This window comes from Musca domestica, unplaced genomic scaffold (genome assembly GCF_030504385.1).
Source record: "Musca domestica strain aabys unplaced genomic scaffold, Musca_domestica.polishedcontigs.V.1.1 56, whole genome shotgun sequence".
Taxonomy (NCBI): domain Eukaryota; kingdom Metazoa; phylum Arthropoda; class Insecta; order Diptera; family Muscidae; genus Musca; species Musca domestica.
Window position 1 is genome coordinate 1,653,313 of NW_026712356.1, and position 24,203 is coordinate 1,677,515.

General features: G+C 34.5%; 3 protein-coding genes across 3 annotated transcripts; 1 reads left to right on the forward strand and 2 right to left on the reverse strand.

The window, feature by feature from the left end:
• Nucleotides 1-228: 228 nt before the first annotated feature.
• On the reverse strand, nucleotides 229-961 carry LOC101894470 (larval cuticle protein A3A-like). The gene is made up of 2 exons (XM_005175233.3): nucleotides 950-961; nucleotides 229-889 (listed from the first exon to the last, which is right to left on the reverse strand). Exons 1-2 carry the CDS (start codon nucleotides 959-961, stop codon nucleotides 350-352), a joined length of 552 nt encoding a protein of 183 aa, XP_005175290.2. The 3' UTR covers nucleotides 229-349.
• Nucleotides 962-10,396: 9,435 nt separating this feature from the next.
• On the forward strand, nucleotides 10,397-11,299 carry LOC101894635 (larval cuticle protein A2B-like). The gene is made up of 2 exons (XM_011292880.3): nucleotides 10,397-10,514; nucleotides 10,641-11,299. The coding sequence occupies exons 1-2, from the start codon at nucleotides 10,503-10,505 to the stop codon at nucleotides 11,232-11,234; spliced, it is 606 nt and encodes a 201-aa protein (XP_011291182.2). The 5' UTR covers nucleotides 10,397-10,502; the 3' UTR covers nucleotides 11,235-11,299.
• A 10,564-nt stretch (nucleotides 11,300-21,863) lies between these two features.
• On the reverse strand, nucleotides 21,864-22,727 carry LOC101894305 (larval cuticle protein A2B-like). The gene is made up of 2 exons (XM_005175232.3): nucleotides 22,573-22,727; nucleotides 21,864-22,504 (listed from the first exon to the last, which is right to left on the reverse strand). Exons 1-2 carry the CDS (start codon nucleotides 22,582-22,584, stop codon nucleotides 21,926-21,928), a joined length of 591 nt encoding a protein of 196 aa, XP_005175289.1. The 5' UTR covers nucleotides 22,585-22,727; the 3' UTR covers nucleotides 21,864-21,925.
• Between the last annotated feature and the right edge of the window lie 1,476 nt (nucleotides 22,728-24,203).

Below are 24,203 nucleotides of genomic sequence, written 5' to 3' on the forward strand. Positions count from 1 at the left end.
ATTATTTAGGTTTTAAACTCTCAAACTAAAACCTCTTACTGAAAAATAGTATCAGGTTTTTTGAAAGACGTATTTATTTCTATTTAATCGAGTCATCATTTATACTAAAAGTTGTGCCACTTATGTGAGCCAGATTTGTGAATTATTATGCTTTAAAAACTGTGCATTTAAGACTAAAACTACGGGCCGGCAACGCGGACTGGGCCAGCTAGTATATTATAATGTTAAATATTTACACGCTACTATCTACAAATATACATATCACAAAACTACATAGTAATACTGAAATAATGCGTTTCTCGTCTAACAATTTAAATACGTTTCAAAAACCAATGACTTACGTCCTTTCTTAATGATGATAATAAGAAGAAGGAGCAGAGTCAGGACGATATTGCGGTGCTTGAAAAGCATAATGGGTTGGGGCAGAATAATAATCTGGAGCTGAATAATGAGCCGGAGCAGTTTGATGGACAGCGGCAGTATAATGTGCATTCACAGCAACTGGAGTTGAATGGATAATCTTCTTTAAAGGTTCCCGATGAACAACAGCATTGAAACCGTTGTGGGCATCGGCAGTATAGGTTACGGTACGTTTATAACCATCGGCATCGATCAACGAGTATTCACCATGGACTGCATCACCGTTACGTTCCTCAAATTGGCTTTTGGAATCACCGGTAACCTTATCATCAACACTGTAGGAGAATTTGTATTGTGGATGTGGATCATAGTGTTCGATATGTTTGGTAAGGACTTTATGCGCTACGGGAATGACATGTTTTACAGGATCTTCAGTATGATAATCATAAGCTGGTTCCTCATGATAGGACTGGGGAGATGCAATGAAACCTGCACTGGCGACAGCAGCAAATGCCAAAGCAACAATGAACTGAAAAAATTGAAAATTAGGTACATAAATAATATCATATTTCAAATCAAATCAACTTACCTTAAATGCCATTCTGAGATTATTTCTGAAGATTAAAAGCTCTTTACACTTGTATTAGCAAATTATGAATGATATTATTGTTCGTTCATTAGTTATCTTTTATACATATGTATGCAAACATAGAAATGTGAATTCAAATCTGTGGCGCAATTTATCTTTTGATCTTTCATTAAACGGTAAGCGGATATTTGCTTTACTCTAATTTAATTAACAATTTTTTTAGAATGAAAGATTAAGGGCATATATGTAGCGGTTTCTCGGAAACGCATTATAGCATTAGATAAATGGTAGAATACTTTTAACTGCAGCATGGCAGTAAATTAAAATAATTTTATTGTGTTGAAAATGTTGTTGAAAATGTGTAATAAAAAGCAATAAAAACTGAGAAAAAATTATGATCACATTTTATATGTTTACAAACAAACTTCAAGTTTTATTTATGCGTGTCGTTTAATTATGACCTAATAAATGTCTTACATGATTTGTTGTAACCGTTTACAAAAGGGACAATTACTAAAACTAAAATTGCAAAAGCTTAAAAATTGTAAAAACTATGGTCGTTATGACCAGCGTTCAGTTTGTGAAAACTTAGGTAAAAAGAAAATTTCAAAAAATGATTTTTTTTTTGTTAAACCAGTAAAGAAAGTCCTAAAGTCGGGCGGGGCCGATTTTATGATACCCTACACCACTTTGCTAATTTAGTTGAGCTCCACATAAAAAGTAAAAGTTTTTATGGGAGAATTCAATCATACACCCTATGATTATAATTATAATTTAAAATTTAAAGGACTAAATACGCCGAAGCATTTGTATCTTTTAACTTCGGACTTGTATTGCCCATTTGGTGCAAAATTAATTCTTAATCAGATAATGATATATATGGTAGCTAAATCCAAATCTGAACCGATCTCGATAAAATTTGGCAAAGATATTTCTGAGCTGTATTTGATATATTTCCCTGAATATCGTTGTTACGGAGTGCATATTACGGCTGTGGGTAACAAATACAACAAATCGGATGAACAGTATATATGGGAGCTATAGCTATATCTGAACCGATCTTCACTAAATTTGACATACTAGCTTCTAGACTCAATTCGGTCGTATGTGCCAAATTCCATCCCATTTGGGCAAATATTAGACGTTTGGTGCACAATGAAATGTAAATCGGACGAAGTTATATATGGGAGCTATATTCAAATCTGAACCGATCTCGATGAAATTTGGCAAAGGTATTTCTGAGCTGCATTTGATATATTTCTTCAAATATTGTTGTTACAGAGTGCATATTACGGCTGCGGAGGACAAAAATAACAAATCGGATGAACAATATATATGGGAGCTATAGCTATATCTAAACCGATTTCCATCAAATTTGGCATGCTTATTTTTAGGCCTAAATTGGTTGCATGTGCAAAATTCCATACTATTCGGGCTGATATTACACGTTTGGTGCACAATAAAAGGCAAATCGGACGAAGATATATATGGGAGCTATATCAAAATTTTTACCGATTATCTCCAATTTCAATAGGGTTCGTCCTTGGACCAAACAAATGTTGTTTGGAAAATTTCACCTCAATCGGATAATAAATGCGACCTGCATTTTGTTCACAAGAATACATGGAGAGACGGACGGACGGACAGACGGACTGACAAGCATAAATCAACTCAGAAAGTGATTCTATGCAGATCATCAAAAGGAACTATGGGTCTATCTCGTTTCCTTTTGCCTGTTACAAACAAATGCAGAAAGACATAATATCCTGACCACCTTGTGGTGTAGGGTATAAAAAGCTGTATTCAAGGAATTTATTTATTCAATAGAAACGTACTATAGAAGTTTAATACCATTCAACAAGAGTAAGCAACCTTCGTAAGTAACAGCAATTAGATACAATTTCTGAGCAAATTGCAATAAAAACTGCAAATGCGCCTTCAAAATGCTGAAATCAGCAGTGTCATTATATGGGGCTATAATGAAAAATAAAACTACAATTTTAGTTTTTGGCGACGAATGATTACGACTATAAAAACGTGCCCAAAAGGTAAGCCTGAGAACCCGAAAGGTCCCTAAAAAGTTGGGCTAAACATCATCAGGGTGAGATAAAAAAAACTGCAACCAACTTCAGACTGCTGTCATTTCTAAGCCACTCGTCCGACAGCTCTTAAAATTATTAAAGTTACAGCTCATTATATTGTTTTCAAGCGTACAAAAGCATTTTGGTGAGAATATTCCAGAAAAAAAATTATTCGTGATGGAATTCAAGCGTGATATTGTGATTTCTTTATGTTTGGCTGTAAAACCACAAGTGGCTATCGTTAGAGCACTCCAGCATTTAAATGTGAATAAATCGTTTGTGTCTCGTATCATCGCTCGTTTCCGTAACACTGTAGCGTAGCCTGACAAGGAAGTGGACGAAAAAAAGGCAACACCAGCGGAAATGGTTCGAAAAGTAAAGAAGCGATTTGATCAAAACTCGCGTCGCAGTGACCGAAAAATGACTCGTAAGTGAACATATCGTAATATTCCATTGGCAAATATTGAAAAATGAGCTCGAGGTAAAACCACTAAAAATCCAAAAAGTGCAATAACTTACACCGTAATAGAAAGAAAATGGTCTCAAAAGAGCTAAAGAGTTGCTTCGCTTGGCCGAAAGTGGTATTCTCCGATAAGAAAACATTCGTTGTCCAGCAATTTGTCAATGACATTTATAACAGACATCTTCGGTACCATCCTAATAAAGGGTCAATATTTTCAGACATAAAGTCTTATGCTGCTCAGGAGTATCTACACTTTACAACGGAATGACACACTTAATATATATCCCTTATACTATGGTGGGGTATATAAAAAAAGTGGAGGAAGTGGAAGTTGTCTCTCTATTTTGGTTATTGGTTGGCGCAGAAAACTCAATGGACGGAATACCGGTCCGTTTACAAATACCAGTTGGCTATATTTTTTTTATAAAAAAAATTAAGGACTTTTTTTTTTTAAAAAATTTTGAATATTTAGCAACACAAGAATTTATTCTAATTCTTTAGTTGAAAAGTCGATAATAGTTTTGAAATTCATAAAGGAATTCATGAATTTCGTTTATTTTCGTTAAAGTATTTCCTTAAAATCTAGATTTACCTTGCAACTTTCGAAGTAATTTCTGGCATTCGGACATATTTTGTCATGAAAATTTCAAACTTTTTGAGAAGTTAAAATTAAAAATTGAATGTTCCTTTAAAGCTAGTCGGTATTTTTTCAGAAACGCAATCCTCCACAAAATTTTCTAAGACATTTTTACTGATTTTCAACCGAATTCATTGAATTCCCTTAATTAAACTTTAAGAGCCAAATTTTGTAAATGTTGTGTTGTAAATGTTCTGGCATGGAGCCAGTTCGAAATAAAAATTAGTTTAAATTTCATTAAAAAATATATGCCATATATATATCTCAGCTGGTTTTCAAATTATTTGCATTTTTTTCAGAAAACATTAGTTTCAAAACTATTAAAACCTTGATAGAATCTATTCAAGGTTTAAATAATTTTGAAAATTTTGTTCATATAATGTTTTCTTCAATATTAATTCGCTATAAAATCGAGGAAAAGAACAAAAAAAACATATATATTTCATTTTACCATTTGGTTAAACTTCCTCCATTTTTTTGGCTATTTTATACCCTCTACCACACATAGTATGGAGGGTATGTTAAGTTCGTCATTCCGTTTGTAACTCATCGAAATAATAATCCTAAACCCACCCCTATATATTCTTGATCAGCGTAAAACTTTAACACGATTTATCCCTGTCTGTCGCCCTTCTGTCCGGCCGTCTGTTGTAATCACGCTGGGGTCAAAATGAATGAAGATAGGAATTTCGAAGATGGCCCATATCGGTCCACGATATCAAATTTTTCAATGAAATTGCCTGAAAATCCATACTAGAGAACTTTATCCCCCGGAAGAGAAGTGTCTATATAGGTCCACGATATCGTTTATCCCCCATAAAACGGTACCTCCCTATATTCGGTATTTTGATATTTTTTGTTAAATTTTTTAATGAAATTGTCTAAAAATTTATACTATAAGCTCTTTCTAAACACTTTACCCCCGGAAGAGAAATGTCTTTATAGGTCCACGATATCGTACATATACAATGGTACCCCCCATATTCGGTATTTTGACGTTTTTAGAACATTATTCACCGGAGTTGTTTCAAATTTCGTATTTAGAATTCGTAATGGGTACTACTGCCTATGACAAAATATTGTGAATACAGGTCCACGTCTTCGTACAGCCTCTATATAACGGTACCTCCCGATATTCAGAACTTTGTTGATTACAGCAACATTATTCACCGGAATTGTTTCAAATTTGGTATTTGATGTTCGTAATGGATGCTACAGCCTATGAATGGAGATTGTCTGTGCAGGTCCACGTCTTCGAATAGCCCCCCTATAACGGTACCTCCCAATATTCGGTAATTTGATAATTCACCGATTTTTTGTTTCAATTTTCGCATTTGAATATTGTAATGGCTTATGACAAATGTTGCCTATGCAGGTCCACGTCGTCGTATAGACCCTAATATAAGTTTTAAGATTTTAACAGATTTTTTTTTAAATTATTTATTTATTTTTTTTTTTTTTTTGAAAATTAGCCAATTTCGTTCCAAATGGTGGAGGGTATTCAAAGTTCAGCCCGGCCGAACTTACAGCTTTTTTACTTGTCTGTCTTAGGCTGTAGTATCCACTACAAACTTCAAATACCAAATTTGAAACATTTCCAGTGAATAATGTCGCTTAAATCACCAAAATACCGAAAATAGGGAGGTACCATTACATGGGGGCTATACCAAAACGTGGACCTACATGGCTCATTTTCAATACCAAAAGTCCTGCAGATATAATATATATTTGAGTAACATTTTATCAACCCGCTTCATTACGTTCGAAAGCTATAGTGATTTCCACTGACGGACGGACATCGCTAAACCGACATAGAATTTTATGCTGATCAAGAATATATATACTTAGTGTGCCTAAAATGTAAATTTTGAGGCACAAATGGAATGACAAACTTAATATATCCTCCATACTATGATGCAGGGTATACATTTTGAAATCGGTTTTCCCAAATTAACGAATAAATAGACGTTTTAAAACTTTGACATTGATGTTAGCGAATAAATTGTATAGTATTTGTATTGAGTTTGGGCGAATTTGAATTAACTTTAAATGATATCTAATTATGTCAAGCGCTAAACAATTGTGTGAATATCTTCGAAATCACTTTATACGATTTCCATCCATGACCATATTAAATGCTCTAGTCAAATTCGTCAATGAATCATGAGTTGCATTAATCCAAGTGCACTTAAATAAATTGCTGCGACTGTAATAGGAAACAACAAACCAAAAATATTTTGTTTGTGTTCGTCGACAGGTGGCGTTGTGTTAATGCATAAATATGTAGTTGCCATCGATATGATTTAAATGGTTTTTGCCGTTTTCATTTTCAAAACGATTCACCCACTGTTACTTTCATTATTTTGAATCATAACATCGGCTTTCAACCAGCAACGATCGCATTTTAGTTGTTGTCTTGTGGGTGGTGGTTGGATCGATCGATTGATTGGGTGGTTGATTGGATGTCGATTGATAATGTTCGGAATTGTTAAATGTATTTCGTCATGTATTTTGTTATTCTTGACATTTGCTTACCGGCCATAATGCGTTTGCTTGATTTTATTTAACAAAATAAAATCAACGTCAATTTGTTAGTTTTCAATTTTTAATGATTTGAAGCTTGTGGAAGCGTAAACTGTGAAACCGGGCAAAAATATCCAAATTTTTAATGGTCAAAAATGAAAGTAAAAAGGAATATGTGTTGAAATTATGTATTCTATTAAATATATGTTCTGACTGGTTTGATTAATAGTCAGAAGTTTCAAATGGAAAAGAGACATCATACCAAACCTTATTTGGAAATGAAGCTCCCAAATCTTAATAAATTTATTAATATTTCAACAAAAACTTTACAATATGGAAAAAATTCGTATATTTATTTTGTTATTATGGTTAACATAGTGAGCAACGTCATAAGAAAGACAAATCCAACACATATACATACATTAATTATTGCTCTGTCTGTAGTAACCGATTCGGTTAAAACAACGTAATATTTTACTAATCTTAGATCAAGTTCGGAAATGCACAATATTGCTGTTACCCTTTCATATCAAGTGAAAGGAATACCTGATAAGATTGGATAAGATGTAAAAGTAGACTAGATTGGTAGACTTCATACTGTACCTCCAACTTACTATAGTCTCTTTCTTTTACCCTCCCCACAAAAGTTCAATATTTTGGAACAAGAAAACCTATAATCCCATGGAAATAAAAAGAGTATACATGCAGTTCAAACTTGGCTCATCGTAATATTTCAATAGAACTTAAATCAACAATTTTTGGACCTCCCCCACAAAAGATCAACGTTGTGAATAATGTGAATAATACTTCGAATACCATCCACCATTTGCAACGATTTTGGTAATTTTCACAAAAAAAAAATATATATATATACTAGCTGGCTCTGTCCGCGTTGCCGGCCTGCACTTTTAGTCTTTAATGATTATTTTTTAAAGCATAATAGATCACAGGTCTGACTCATCTAATAAAAAGTAATGACTGCATAGTAATTTATTTATTTGTATTTATGTTTGTCCACCTCATAATTGAGGGCAGAATGATTTCAGAATCGTCAACGATAATTCCTCTTTTGCACTCATTACCGAAAGATGGAAATTAATTTTTTTGATGATGATGGTTTCTTCTCAAATTACCAACATTTGCCGAAATAAGTATGAAAAATATGGTTAAAATGTAAACTATACTTGAAATCGGGTTGTTCTCTTATCTGGGGGCTATGACCCAAATCATGACCTGTAAAAGCGATCTAAGGTATCTTGAAAGTTTAAAAAGAAATTATTTTCTTACTAAATGTCCAATTCGCTTTATATTCGGTATTTCACTGACAGTCCAATGAATTTAGCATTTTGAGTTCTCTTTGGACGGATTATTGTCATGTGAAAGAAGTAAGTCCACGTTTTGAAATGCGCCCCCTTAATTATGGTGAAAATAATTCTTTATTTTTTTCACAAAAAAAAAAAAAAAAACTATAAAATTCTATATCTTAAGCTAAATTGAAAACCTGTAAAGAAAGTCTTAATGTCGGGCGGGGCCGACTTTATGATACCCTAATTTAGTAGAGCTGCGCATAACAATTAAAAGTTTTTATGGGAGAATTCAATCATACACCCTATGATTATATAATAAAAAAATATATGGGAGCTATATCCAAATCAGAACCGATCTCGATAAAATTTGGCAAATATATTTCTGAGCTGTATTTGATATATTTCCCTGAATATCGTTGTTACGGAGTGCATATTACGGATGTGGGTAACAAATATGACACATCGGATAAACAGTATATATGAGAGCTATAGCTATATCTGAACCGATCTTCACCAAATTTGACATACTAGCTTCTAAACTCAAAGTGGTCGTAAGTGCCAAATTTCATCCAATTTGGGCAAATATTAGACTTTTGGTCCACAATAAAATATAAATCGGACGAAATTATATATGGGAGCTATATCCAAATCTGAACCGATCTCGATAAAATTTAGCAAATGTATTTCTGAGCTATATTTAATATATTTCCCCAAATATTGTTGTTACAGAGTGCATATTACGACTGCGGAGGACAAAAATAACAAATCGGATGAACAATATATATGGGAGCTATAGCTATATCTGAACCGATTTCGATCAAATTTGGCATACTTATTTTCAGGCAATACTTATTTTCATAAAAGGCAAATCGGACGAAGATATATATGGGAGCTATATCTAAATTTTTACCGATTATCTCCAATTTCAATAGGGTTCGTCCTTGGGCCAAACAAATGATTTGTGCAAAATTTCATCTGGATAGGGCAATAAATGCGAAGTGGACTTTGTTTACAAAAATACATGGACAGACGGACGGACGGACATGCATAAATCGACTCAGAATGTGATTCTATGCAGATCATCAAAAGGAACTATGGGTCTATCTCGTTTCCTTTTGCCTGTTACAAACAAATGCACAAAGACATAATACCCTGGCCATCTTGTGGTGTAGGGTATAAAAATCGTACATTATATAAAATTGCCAAAAAAAGAAAAGAATTTTGAAAAAAATAAAAAAATCTTCAACTGGTTCGCTGATATTTTACAGCAAATGTTTAAAGGTCTTTACGAAGTTTGTCAATAGAATGTACTATTATCTTGAAATTCGATTCCATTAAACAATTTTTCATTTTTCATTCCCGATTTTAGAATTTTTGCAATGAGATGGCCTTTTTCGTGATATTTAGTGATTTTAAAAAAGTAATTAAAATATTTTTGTTCATAGCTTATATCTATAAATAACAGTTTTGTCCGTTGTCGCTTTATACTCCCCGAAATGACTACACATAATATTAGAATTAAAAAAACTACAAATATACATTCGAAAATTGTAAATCAAAATGTAAATCATTATTCACCGGAAATGTATCATTTGAATTGGAGTTTCTAATGGGTTCTACAGTATGTGACAGAAAATTGCATATGCAGGTCCAGGTCTTCGTATAGTCCCCATATAATGACACCCCCTTTATTCTGTATTTTGATGATTTTAGCGACAATGATGATCGTATTTGAAGTTTTTAATTGGTACTACCATATGTAACAGAAAATTGTTTGTGCAGGCCCACGTCATAATCGGTAACTCCCTACATTCCATATTATTATGATTTAGCAGTATTTTTCAACGGAATTTTGTTCTTGAAAATTTCTAAATTTTCAGAAAACTTTTACGAAATCGGATTCTTTCTTTCTTTCAATTCAAAATTAATACTTAACTTATCTCTATTATTTAGCAACTAATATAAATATTTTTCGTAACAAATATAAATTTATTGGTAATATGCTTAGTTATTATATATATGTGCATGTTTATTGTGGCATACAACATTATCTTATGGCGAAGTGATCAGCGGAATCACAAACCTATTTTTTTTTAACTACCATATGTACGCGAATGACAAGCTGCAATAATACCCTACATGCATTACCTTATTACCTGTGCCTGTGCACGTTTTAACTGTTTTGTGTGTTCGATAATTGAACACGTTAAGTGCACTTTAGCCGTCAAGTGCATGGCTAACACGCACTTCAAGCGTAAAATTAAGTCATCGCATAACATTAACATAAAACCAATCACAATAAATGCAACAACAATTCTGTCAAAATAATTGGAGTAAATGTCTTACACTTCGACACTGTGGTGAAGATGTGCCCAGAGAATGAAAACTGTCGTCAACGTGAATTAATTTCATGTTTTCGTATAAAAGCTGTCGACAGAAATCGCTTGTTATCACAGTTAATTGGACTTCTTCGGTCGGTTCAGTTACATACGAAACATTTGACACAATACCGATCATCGTTGACCATATCGAATTTCACGAAATGGCATTGAAGGTGGGTAAACATTACACATCGTCGGGGATTTATGGTGGTTAAATCGCAGCTTAAAAAGGATTAATAAATCTCATGGATAATTTGTAGTTGTCAGCCTCATTTATACAGTTCATTTGTTGTTTTCAGTCCGTTGTTATCTTTGCTTTGTTGGCCGCTGTCAATGCTGGCTATGTACCTGCTGCTCCACTGGCATATCATGCTGCTCCTGTTGCCGCTGCCGCCGCTGTGGTCAAAGGTGTCGCTCCAGTTGCTCAACATGTATTAACCAAGACCGTTGAAGAATATGATCCTCATCCTCAATACAAATTCGGCTATGGTGTCCAAGATGCCGTGTCTGGTGATACTAAAACACAGGTTGAGGAGCGCGATGGCGATGTTGTTCGTGGTGAATATTCCCTGATTGATGCTGATGGTTACAAACGCACCGTTCAATACACTGCTGATCCAGTCCATGGTTTCAACGCTGTTGTGAGTCGTGAACCTTTGGTTGCCAAGGCTGTCGTTGCTGCTCCCGCTGCCGTAGTAAAGACTGTTGCTCCTGTAGCTCAATATACTGCCCCCGCTGCTGTGGTTAAGACTGTTGCTCCTGTTGCCCAATATGCTGCTCCGGCTGCTGTTGTTAAGGCAGCTGTCCCAGCCTATACCACATACTCTGCCCCTGCTGTGGTGAAATCAGCTGTGCCAGCATACACTACCTACACCATTCCCGCTCATCATTAGGAAATCGCTATATTTTCAACTAGACTGATATAATGAAACAAAAAATAAATTATTAACTTTTATTGCATTCAATCTTTATACTATTATTTTCTTTTAAAACAACTGCTAAAACATACTGCTAAATCATAATAATATGGAATGTAGGGAGTTACCGATTATGACGTGGGCCTGCACAAACAATTTTCTGTTACATATGGTAGTACCAATTAAAAACTTCAAATACGATCATCATGAAATATTTCCGGCGAATAATGTCGCTGAAATTAGCAAAATACAGAATATAGAGAGATACCGATATATGGGGGCTTTACAAAGAACTAAATCTGCAAATACAATTCTCTGTAATAGGCTGTAGTATCCATTATGAACTTCAAATACGAAATTTAAAACAATTCCGGCAAATAATGTTGCTGAAATAAAAAAAATACCGAATATTTAGGGGCTATCCTAGGACCTGGACCTGCATAGGCAATTCTCTGTCATAGGCTGTAGTACCCATTAGGAACTTCAAATGCCAAATTTGAAACAAATAAGCAAAAGCTATAGCCGTTCGGGACCGACCATGTGATACCCTACAACACTACAATATGTTAGAAGCCCCCTTATGTCCAAATCCATTTTGGAAGATTTCGCTTTGGAAATTATGTCATAGAGCATTGTCCAGATATTACCCTTAGAATTTTGACCAGGGGCATTCACCCAATATTTACACACTCAGTCGTTTTGTTATTTGTTGTGGTTTATATTACAGTCAAGTATAATCCAAAACGCTAGACTTCTTCGCTGTCCTTAACACTCTTCTCAGGCAAAATTCCGTGTCGATTGGTTTCAATTGAGTGATCAGGAAAATGTTTCTGTTTTTGGTTGATTTGAATCCCAAAATATTTTGTGAACCACCTAATGCAAGAGGCCCTTCTGTATCTCCAAATTTAGACTCATCTACATGATTTGCTTGTCTACGATATTTGGATATATTTGTTAACGAAAAAGTTAAAAAAAGTCAGAGGTTCCCCTTTTGTGTATTTTGGATGTCGCCTGTAAGTTATTTTTAGCGTTTCGGTAGACTGGAAATGTTAGTATTTTTTCACACAAAAGTAGTGATCCATTCCACCTTTATTTCGTGAGGATCGGACGATAATTGAAATCTGCATACCCCAACCTGTGCTGTAATGTGAAAAAAATATTTCCAAATGTACACTTCAATTATAAGTCAAATTGAAAAAATCGCATGCGATAAAAAATATGAAAAAACAAGTAAGCATAGGCTACAGTCGAGCGGGGCCGACCGTTGAATACCCTACAACACTGTAATAAACGATACTGTTTATAGAAAGAAAGAATACTCGAAAGAATTCCACAAGATATTGTTACAAATTATAAAAGTAAACCATCAGGTTTCGTTCTCTAATTTTCGAATAATAGCAACTTAAACTAGTTTGTTCATTTCCAATTTATTGATAGATGTTGCACGTAAATGGTCTTCCTAGATCTGGAACCAATATTTCCCAAAGACCTATAATCTCTCAGAAGTGGCAAAAGATTAACATTTATTATTGGTTTTTGACTGAAACGCATCTATATGAGATACAGACATTTGACTATATCCTTCAACGAAATCAGCGTTAACGAAATAGTCAGAAGTGCGTCTTTCCTGTATTTGTGAATTCTCCAAAAAGTCACTGGAATGGACATTTTTGTATTTAGTCTACAAAAGTTGGCAAACTATTTCACACATTGAATATTGGCTTTTGCAATGTGCAGTAACCCCCATTCAAATGTGCGTGAGGATCGGGTGATAATTACGACCTGCTGACAATTTTGCAGTTTTTTGGTCCATTTCAACCCCTAAATATATGGCGATCATCTCCAAAAAGAGTAGGCTTCTATTCTGACCCTCATCTTACCCCCATGCAAAATTTCGTAAGGATCGGGTAATAAATGTGATCTGTATATGATATCCTCATAACCTAACTACTTAGTTTTGTTAGCTGTAGAAATATTACCAAATGTTTAATTCAAAATGAAAATATGCCAAAAATGTGACAAAATTGAAAAAATATGAAAAAATGTTACAAAATCAATATTTTCATCTTTAGAGAGATATTTTTATGCGATTTTTAGACGTTGTTTCTTTCCTGCCAAGAGGCCGTTCTGATTTAATGAGAATTGTCGAAGTCAGTTCAGCCGTTCTCGACATATAAGAGATCTTTCAAGCATATCTTCTTTGATAGACATATATACCGCACATATTTTGCAATATAGCCGATTTGTTGGATAATAACATCAATGTAAAGGTCACAAGTAACCTTGTGATGGCTTTGTGATTTCGCCGGGATTTAAAATACTCACGGTTTAATGAAAAATTTTGATTTATTTCAACACAAAAGATACGGTCTATTTTACCCGCTAAATATTATCCGGTGACCACCCAAATTAGTAGGCTTCTTCCCCGCCCTAAACTCTATCTACATGCGAAATTTCGCGTCGATTGGTCTATAATTGCGACCTGTATAGCTACTGCAAAATCCGACATTTTTTCAGTATTTGGTCCATTTCAACCCCTAAACATTTGGCGATCATCTCCAAAAGCAATAGGGTTCTATTTTGACCCTAATCCCACCTTCGTGCAAAATTTCGTAAGGATCGGGCCATAATTGCGACCTGTAGAGTGATTACAAATTAACATGGACAGACGGACAGACGGACGGACGGACATACATAGCTAGATCGACTCAGCTCGGCGAGCTAGGAAGATCCATATATACTTTCCTATATGGGAAACCAATATTTCGAGGTGTTACATAAATTCTGGCCCAATCAAACTTATAATACCCCCAACACATAGTGTTGTAGGGTATAATAAAAAAATCTATATTAACATCATTATTGGCATCTTTTTATGCGATTTTCTTAGATTTTATTCTTTTATACCAAGAGCGCGTTCTGAATTGGCAAAATTTGTTAAAATCGGTCCAGCCATTCTTGAGATGTAAGTATTCCAGCTAACATCCCCTCCATTGGTATACACACATTGTATATATTTCGCTATATATCCAATATATTTACAATTGGCATCAACGTTACGGTCAGAATTGACATTTTCGTCTATTTGTGATTTCACCGGGATTACAAATATTCACGGAAAATTTGACTTTTATTTAACACAAATGTTATGTTCTATTTCACCTACTAAATATTACCCGATGACCATCAAAATTGGAAGGCTTCTGCCCAGCCTTAATCTCTAGCCCCATGCCAACTTCCGCTTCGATTGATCTATAATTGCGTCTATAACTGTAGAGCAACTGCAAAATCAGGAATTGTTTCAGTTTTTGGTCCATTTTAACTCTTAAATATTATGCGATTTCCTCCAAAAGCAATAAGCTTCTATTTTGGCCGTAGCCCCGCCTCCATTCTAAATTTCGTAAAGATCGGACCATAATTGCGACTTGTAGAGTGGTTACAAATTTAATGGCGAGATAGGAAGATCCATATATGCTTTCCTATGTGGGAAACCAATATTTGCATAATTTTCGGCCCAATCAAACTTATAATACCCCCAACACATGTTGTTGTAGGGTATAACAAATAGGCAAAGGCAATACCCGTGCGGGGCCGACCATATGATACCTTACAACACTATAATATGCCATTTAGGTCCAAATCCCTTTTGGTAGGATTTATTTTTGACATAATGCCATACAGACCTGCAAAAATGTTACCTTTGATTTTTAACGGATGCCCTTGCTCATACTTACGCTCTCTGTCGTGCTGATGGGGTTTTAAAACAATTTCGCACAAAAGTTGTAGTCCATTTTACCCGCTAACTTAATCCAATGCTAATCTAAAATGCTAGACTTCTGCCCTGTCCTTAACTCTCTCCCCATGCAAAATTCCATGTCGATTGGTTTTTAATTGTGAACTGTAGGGCGACTGTAAAATTAGGAAAATTGTAATTAAACCTTCAGCCATAAGCCTCATTGAAATAACGGTTTTAGAGTCTCTTTGAACCAAATCCGTTCCATAACCCCCACGGACATAATCCCATTGCAGTTATGGGGATTGTGTTCGGTTTGTTTTTGGTCGTAAACCCCATAATAATGGGGGCACAATCACCATGGGGAGTATGACCGTTTGCTGTGTGGACTACTTACAAAAATACAATTTTAGAAATTTTCGATTCGCGGTAGCCGGTGCGTGACATACTCACTGGAGAAAATCTCAAGTCCCGGCCAAAAACCAGCTACTTATAAAAAGTATAAAATCGTTTTTGGCATACCTATTATTTAAGGGGTTATATCCGCAATCTTTTGGGATTATGACCGAACCCAAACTAATGAACGAAATAAATCGCCCACCCCTTTTTGGTACCTTCCACACAAGAATCGCAATTGTTAATAAGTGTATTTCTCATAACTTGCGAAACGAGTCAGAGATTCTTGATGTATCTAAATATTTCTCTCAACCAGAGATATTATGTGAATATCGGGCACTCCTTCAGGTTTCTTCGCCACAAGAGGTTAAATTTTAGATTAACAACTATTCACATAAAATTGGAAATAAATGTTCGATTTTCTTCAAATTACATATTAATATTAGACTATGTGGAATACATCGGTCCACTATATCTGAAACCCCACGCACATATCAAGAGCAGTCGATGTAGTGCAAATCTGGCACTTAATAATATTTATATCTGACTTCGGTCAGATATGAAATGGAAAGCATTGGCCCATCTTCTTCGGTACCAACCCAATAAATAATAATAACGCAAGTCAAAATTTATTTTAATGAACTGATATTTTTTTGATATACATCCGTCGGTAAAACTGATTGATACATTGTTTGTATTATATAATATAATATTAAATTACAACTTATTTGGTTTGTGATTAAAATTCAACCTTTTAAACATCGACAAGTAAAAAAGCTGTAAGTTCAGCCGGACCGAACTTTGAATAACCTCCAACAATTGGCACAAATTTGGCAATTTTCAAAAAAATAACATCCTTTAAAAATTCTGTTAAAATCTTAAAAATACCGAAAGTAGCCGTATATTAGGGTCTATACGATGACGTGGCCCTGCACAGGCAACTTTTGTCATAAGCTATTACAATATTCAAATGCGAAACTTGGAAAAAATCTGTTTATAATGTGCTAAAATTATCAAAATACCGAATATCGGGGTTACCGTCATATGGGGGCTATACGAAGACGTGAACCTGCAGAGACAATTTTCTGTCATAGGATGTAGTATTCATTGCGAACTTCAAATGCCAAATTTGAAATAGTTCCGGTAAATAATGTCGCTAAAATCATTAAAATACCGAATATCGGGGGGTACGTTTATATGGAGGGGTATATGAAGACGTGGCCCATTTTCTGTCTTGTGCTGTAGTATGTAGCTAATAGTATCCATTAGGAACTTCAAATACCAATTTTGAAATAATTCCGGTAAATAATGTCGCTAAAATCATCAAAATACCACATATCGGAAGGTAACGTTATATGGGGGCTATACGAAGACGTGGACCTATATGGCCCATTTTCAATACCAAAAGTCCCGTAGACATAATACACATTTGGGTAAATTTTTATCAACTTACTTTATTTCGTTCGGAAGCTAGAATGATTTTCACAGACGGATGCTTATCAAGAATATATATACTTTGTGGGGTCTAAAATGTATATTTCGAGGTGTTACAAACGGAATGACAAACTTAATATACTCTTCATACTATGGTGGAGGGTATAAAAATAAGAGGGAATATGGAAGATATGCCTACAATAGACCTTAATGAAAGCTATTTCGAGGAGTTAAACTAGTAATTGAAGTCCGGAAATGTAATTTGATTTGTTTGGAAATTGGGATCGAAATTTCCAAAACGTCGAAATTTACATTCAATGGATTGAGTTACGAGGACTAAATGTTCTTTTAAATACTCCTCATTCCATTTGAATGCAGACATATTATCTCAAAAAAAAGTTGTATTCACTCTGAACAGATATATAATGTTATTTTCTAATACGTTATAGGGTTACAATCGAAAACAAGTTAAAAAGCAGTAAGTTCGGCCGGGCCGAACCATTTGTAACGAATTTGGAAATAAAATCCTGAAAAAAATTTGATAAAATTTTAAAAATACCGAATATTGCAGTTATATTGGTGCCTATACGACGTGGACGAACTTCATTACGAATTCATTACGAACTTCAAATACGACATTTCAAACAACTTCGGTGAGTATTGTACCTAAACTCGTCAAAATACCGAATATATGGTACGGGTATATGGGCATATACGAAGACCTGGACCTGCATAGACAATTTTCTGTCACCGACTGGAGTTTCCATTACGAACTCTAAATGAGTAATTTGAAAAAATTTTGGTGAATAAAGACGCTAAAATCACCAAAATACCGAATATCGGGAGGTACCGTTATATGGAGGCTATACGAACACGTGGACCTGAACAGACAATTTTCTGTCTTAGGCTGTAGTATCCATTGCGAACTTCAAATACCAAATTTTGAACAATTCCGATTAATAATGTCGCTAAAATCATCAAAATACCAAATATCGGGAGGTACAGTTATATGGGGGCTATACGAAGACGTGGACCTGCGCAGACAATTTTCTGTTTTAGGCTGTAGTATCTATTTTGAACCTCAAATACTAAATTTGAAACTATTCAGGTGAATAATGTCGCTAAAATCATCAAAATACCGAATATCGGGAGGTACCGTTATATGGGGGCTATATGAAAACGTGGACCTACATGACCCATACGAACTTAACCTGCCTACTGTAAAAATAAACCTGTGTGCAAAATTTTAGCCTTGTATCTCAATTCGTTCGAAAGATAGCGTGATTACAACAGACAGACGGACAGACAGACAGACAGACAGACAGCCGCCTCTTTTTCGGATCGATTGGGAAGTGTACCCGCTAAATTACTTTACGATTGTTTAATTACGTACTTAATGCAAATAATTCGAAGGCTATACTAAATTGTTGTTTTTTTTTCTGAAAACTGTCAGTTGGGAATTTTCGTGTTTATTTATCGTATTTTTTAATAGATTTAGTTAATGTTTTAATTAATAACAAATTTAAAGCAATGGAATTCCCTTAATTAAACTAAAAAAACAAATTACTTCTGCTTGCGTATACATGGCGGGAATTAAAATTCCGACATAACAAAGATTGACCTTTTTGGGAGCAATACATAAAAGCGATGCCGAAAGCAACAACAGTTTCTTTGGACATTCCAAGAACCCAAATCGATAAAAGCAACAATAACAATTAATTTTCGGAAACACATGTACCAAACACATACCACAAATATATCTATCATGTTAACAGCAGACTAATCTTGTTCGTCATGAAATCTTATTCCAAAACGGAACTGGTAAATATCTCAATAATGTTTTGGCAATAAAAGCTAATTATGTTTGGAATACCGTCAATGAAAATACTGTTGGCTGACTTTAAGATACATACGTCACAGTGAGCAGTATAGACGACGAAATAAAACAACTTCTTAATAAAGTCTAACAGAATTCATCGTCACACCTTTCGTCAGACCACATGAAAATGGAGTTATTATATTTTTCTCCAAATGAAACGTCAACACAACACAACCATATCACTTTTTCATTCTAAATGACTGACATTTGATATGTTGGTGTAGGTGTTGCTATTCTCTCTCGTTTTGATTTTTATTCTCTAGCATGACAATCAATTTCAGAATCTGATCGTGTCAGTGCTGGAGACCGCATTAAAAATTTTATTTAATTTTTATAATGGAGCCAAAATTCCGCAAATGGTCATTACTTATTATGATTCGACAATTTTGATTGTCTGGTTTGAAAAAGAATTGATAACAGAAAAAACTTAAGAATCAAAAATGGCAAAGAAACAAAATTTGTTACTATTGTGAATATTTCATTGTTTGGATATTGTCTGAAAAAAATAAAAAAAAGATATTGAGAATATCAATGTGTCAGATTTTATATAATTGGAATTGTTTGTTTTTCGATTATGTAACTGTGACGTGTGTACGAATTTCAACAGACCGATATTGATATGTCATTGTACATAATCCCATTTGTCTCTGTTGTTTGGAGACAATTTTGTAATTATTTTTGTTCAGAATCATTGCACTGGGGAACAGAATACATATGAAATGGAGAAGCCCATAACAACAGTCACGCGTATCGGCATATTTTAATATTTATATTATGAGGTAGCCAAATTCAGGCAGAGTTAAAATATTCCACTACAATATCTAGCATAGTGATATCGACAGAGTATTCCATTTATTCCATTACCTTTTTTAAAGCCGTTGAGCTAAAAAGCTTTATAAATTAAAGAATCGGGATTCAACATTTAAACAACTTCTATCTTCGACTAAATTTATTAGCAGAATACACTGGAGAATGCAGTTGAAATTTTCAAAATATCACCGTTATATAGGAGCTATACCACAAAATGAGACCATGTAGATAAATTTCTGCTCAAAAATCAAATTTGAAAAAAATTCCTTAAAAATGTAAACTAAATTACTAAAATATCGAATATCCGGAGATAAATTGGTCCTCAATCGAACTTTTTATACCCTCCACCATTGTATGGAGGGTATATTAAGTTTGTCATTCCGTTTTTAACAGCTTGAAATATACATTTTAGACCCCACCAAGTATATATACTTCTGATCAGCATAAAATTCTATATCGATTTAGCGGTGTCCGTCCGTCTGTTCGTCTGTGGAAATCACTCTAGCTTCTTAACTAAATGAAGTAGGTTGATAAAATTTTACTCAAATGTGTGCTATGTAATTTTTTACTCTGTAAATTTTACTCAAATGTGTGGTATTGCAAATGAAGCATGTAGGTCCACGTTTTGGTATAGCCCCCATAAAATGGTACCTCCATTTTTTCGGTATTTTGATGATTTTAGCTACATTATTCACCAGAATTGTTTCAAATTTGGTATTTGAAGTTCGTAATGCATATTACAACCTATGACAGAAAATTGTTCGTGCAGGTCCACAACTTCGTGTAGCCCCCATATAACAACACCTCCCGATATTCGGTATTTTGATGATTTTAGCGACATTATTCCCCGGTATTGTTTCAAATTTAGTATTATTAAGATCGTAATAGATACTACAGCCTATGACAGAAAATTGTCTGTGCAGATCCACGTCTTCATATAGCCCCCATATAACGGTACTTCCCGATATTCAGTATTTTGATGATTTTAGCGACATTATTCACCGGAATTGTTTCAAATTTGGTATTTGAAGTTTGTAATGCATGACAGAAAAATGACAGAAAATTGTTCGTGCAGGTCTACGCCTTCGTGTAGCCCGCATATAACAACAACTCCCGATATTCGTTATTTTGATGATATTAGCTACATTATTCATCTATTTTTTTTTTCAAGTTTCTCATTTGAATTTTGTAATGGCTTATGACAAAAGTTTCCTATGCAGGTTCTGCGTATAGCCCCAATGCAGCGGTACCTCCTGATATTCGGTATTTTGATGATTTTAGCGACATTATTCACCAGAATTGTTTCAAATTTGGTGTTTGAAGTTCGTAATGGATACTACAGCCTATGACAGAAAATTGTCTGTGCCGGTCCACGTCTTTGTATAGCCCCCAATACAACAGTACCTCCCGATAATCGGTATTTTGATGATTTTAGCGACATTATTCACCAGAATTGTTTCAAATTTGGTGTTTAAAGTTCGTAATGGATACTACAGCCTATGACAGAAAATTGCATGTACAGGTTAACGTCTTCGTACAGCCCCAATACAACGGTACCTCCCGATATTCGGTATTTTGATTACATTATTACATTATTCACCGATTTTATGACAATAGTTACCTGTGCAGGTCCATATCGTCGTATAGACCCTAATAACAAATATTTTAACGGATTTTATTTTATTTATTTATTTTTTTTTTTTTTTGAGAATTGCGAAGTTCGTTCCAACTGGTGGAGGGTATTCAAGGTTCGGCCCGGTTGATAATTTTATTTTGATAATTTTAGCGACATTATTCACCGGAATTGTTGCAAATTTGGTGTTTGAAGTTCGTAATGGATAGTTCAGCCCATTTCAGAAAATTGTCTGTGCAGGTCCACGTCTTCGTATAGCCCCCATATGACGGTACCCCCTATATTAGGTATTTTGAGGATTTTAGCTACATCATAAACAGATTTTTCTTCAAGTTTCGCATTTAAATATTGTAATAACTTATGGCAAAAGTTGCCTAAGCAGGTCCACGTCGCCGTATAGGCATTCGGTATTTTAAGATTTTAACAGAATTTTTCACGGTTTTTTTTTGGAAATTGCCAAATTTGTACCAAATGGTGGAGGGTATTAAAAGTTCGGCCCGGCCGAACTTACAGCTTTTTTACTTGTTTTTTTTTTTTTTTTTGTTATTTATCATAAATTTGATAGTACTATCATTTGCACTCAATATATATTGTCGTGGTGTTGGTTACTTGATAAATGGTGGGCAGACCCATCTACTAGCTCTTTTTCGTAATTAACTCAATTATTCAATGAAATGTATGTATATTTATTTTACAGAATCAACATTAAATCAAATAAATAAAAATAACAATCGTTTAAAACTCTACAACAGTTAAGCGATTTGGGTTAGCAAAACATTGGCTCAATGATGGTAATTGTATACTGGTGCTCCGTATGTGCTGTAGTGAGCAGGGGCAGCATAGGTAGCCACTGTGGGGGCGGCATAGTGGGCAGTCTTAACAACAGCAGCGGGAGCAGCATAAGCAGCCACGGTGGGGGCAGCATAATGAGTCTTAACAACAGCAGCTGGAGCAGCATAGTGGGCCACTGGTGCAACTGTTTTCACGACAGCAGCTGGAGCAGCATAGTGAACAGCCTTAACGGCCAAGGGTTCGCGGCTAACTACGGCATTGAAACCATTGACAGCATCAGCGGTATATTGGACGGTACGTTTGTAACCATCAGAATCGATCAATGAGTATGCACCGCGAACAAAATCACCATCACGTTCTTCAGTTTGACTCTTGGAATCGCCGGTCACTTTGTCGTCGACACCATAGCTGAATTTGTATTGAGGATGAGGATCGTATTCTTCGGATTTGACAACAACCTTTTGGGCCACAGCAACAGGAGCAGTGTGGACAGCAACGGGTGCTGCATGATAGGCAGCGGGAGCATAACCAGCGCTGGCCAAAGCGACGAGGGTAAGAGCGAATACAAACTGCAGGAAGATTTCAATATCAATTTTATAGATATTAAATAAATAAATTTTCTTCATTACCGACTTACCTTGAAAACCATGTTGTTAGTGCAAATAAAAATTGTTTGCTGAATTCCACAAAATCGATTCCTTGTAGAGGTACAGACCAGTTATGAATGATGGATAATTTTGGAATCCCATCAACTTTTATACAAAAAAATACGTTGCATTTTCATTTTTACAGATTTATTTTTAGAGCAATTGATTGCTTTTTTTTATTTACACAAAAATTGTTTGTCTGTCTTACAACAACATTCACTTATGTTGTGGTGACAGGGAGATTTTTCTCTTGTCACAGTTTTGTTTACAAAACAATGCCTTAAATAGCAATGATATCATTATTGATTTGAATGATGATTGTCCACATTATGCAAGTTCAATTTTTGATTGGCCTTTAATGAAATTTTGTGGTTGCATTACTTTTACTATGGGTTTTTTTACAAGTTCATTATTATTAAATCTAAAGTTATATAGGGGCCATAATAAAAGAACGGCTCTAGCACAATACGAAAGGGATCACATAATCATGTTTAAATATTTCAATATTGGCTTAAGCTTTTTCCGGCTTGTGATGTTGTTTGATATACACGGATTCGGTTGAATCTATTTGCCAAGCTACACCAAGTCTAACCTTAACAAAATTAACGTTTATATTCAGTAGTATTCATTTCGATCTTAAAACACCAATTTTGAAACAATTCCGGTGAATAATGTCGCTAAAATCATCAATGTACCGAATATCGAGAATATGGGGGCTATACGAAGACATGGACCTGCACAGACAATTTTCTGTCATAAGCTGTAGTACCCATTACGAACTTGAAATACCACATATGAAACATTTCCTGTGAACAATGTCGATTAAATCACCAAAACACCGAGAATGGGAGATACCATTACATATTTGATTAAAATTTTATCAACCTACTTCATTTCGTTCGGAAGCTAAGGTGGTTTCCACAAACGGACAGATGGACAGACTTGCGGAAATCGCTAAATCGACATAGAATTTTATGCTGATCAAGAATATATATACTTTGTTTTGTCTTAAATTATTATTTCGATGAGTTACAAACGGAATGACAAACTTGATACACCCTCTATGCTATGGTGGAGGGTATAAAAATATTGGGCCAACGGAATGAGCTAGTATTCTGAAATTTGAAATGATGGAGCCCAGGAAAGATGTATCAAAGAGTTTTTGGAAATTCGAATGTTAAGGTCGCGAGCAGTTCTAAAATGTTACTAAATTTCTAAAATGATACCATTTGGTATTATGTGACCGGATACAGCTAAAAACTTGGAATTTGGTATAAGAACCAAGGTTGGAAAGTAAGTTTTGATATATGAAGGTAGTTTGGGAAATGTTAATTAAGTATGCGATCTGTTGTACTACATGGTACTACATTTGGAACAGTCTGTTTAGGTTGAACGGTTGAAGCTGAAATTTGAAATTTTGTATTGAGGTCCCTGTTAGTGGTAGGTTTGCGTAAAGAGGTGGTTCTAGAAATAAGAATAATAAATAATAATAATAATAATAATAATAATAATAATAATAATAATAATAATAATAATAATAATCATAATAATAACAATAATAATAATAATAATAAAAATAATAATAATAATAATAATAATAATAATAATAATAATAATAATA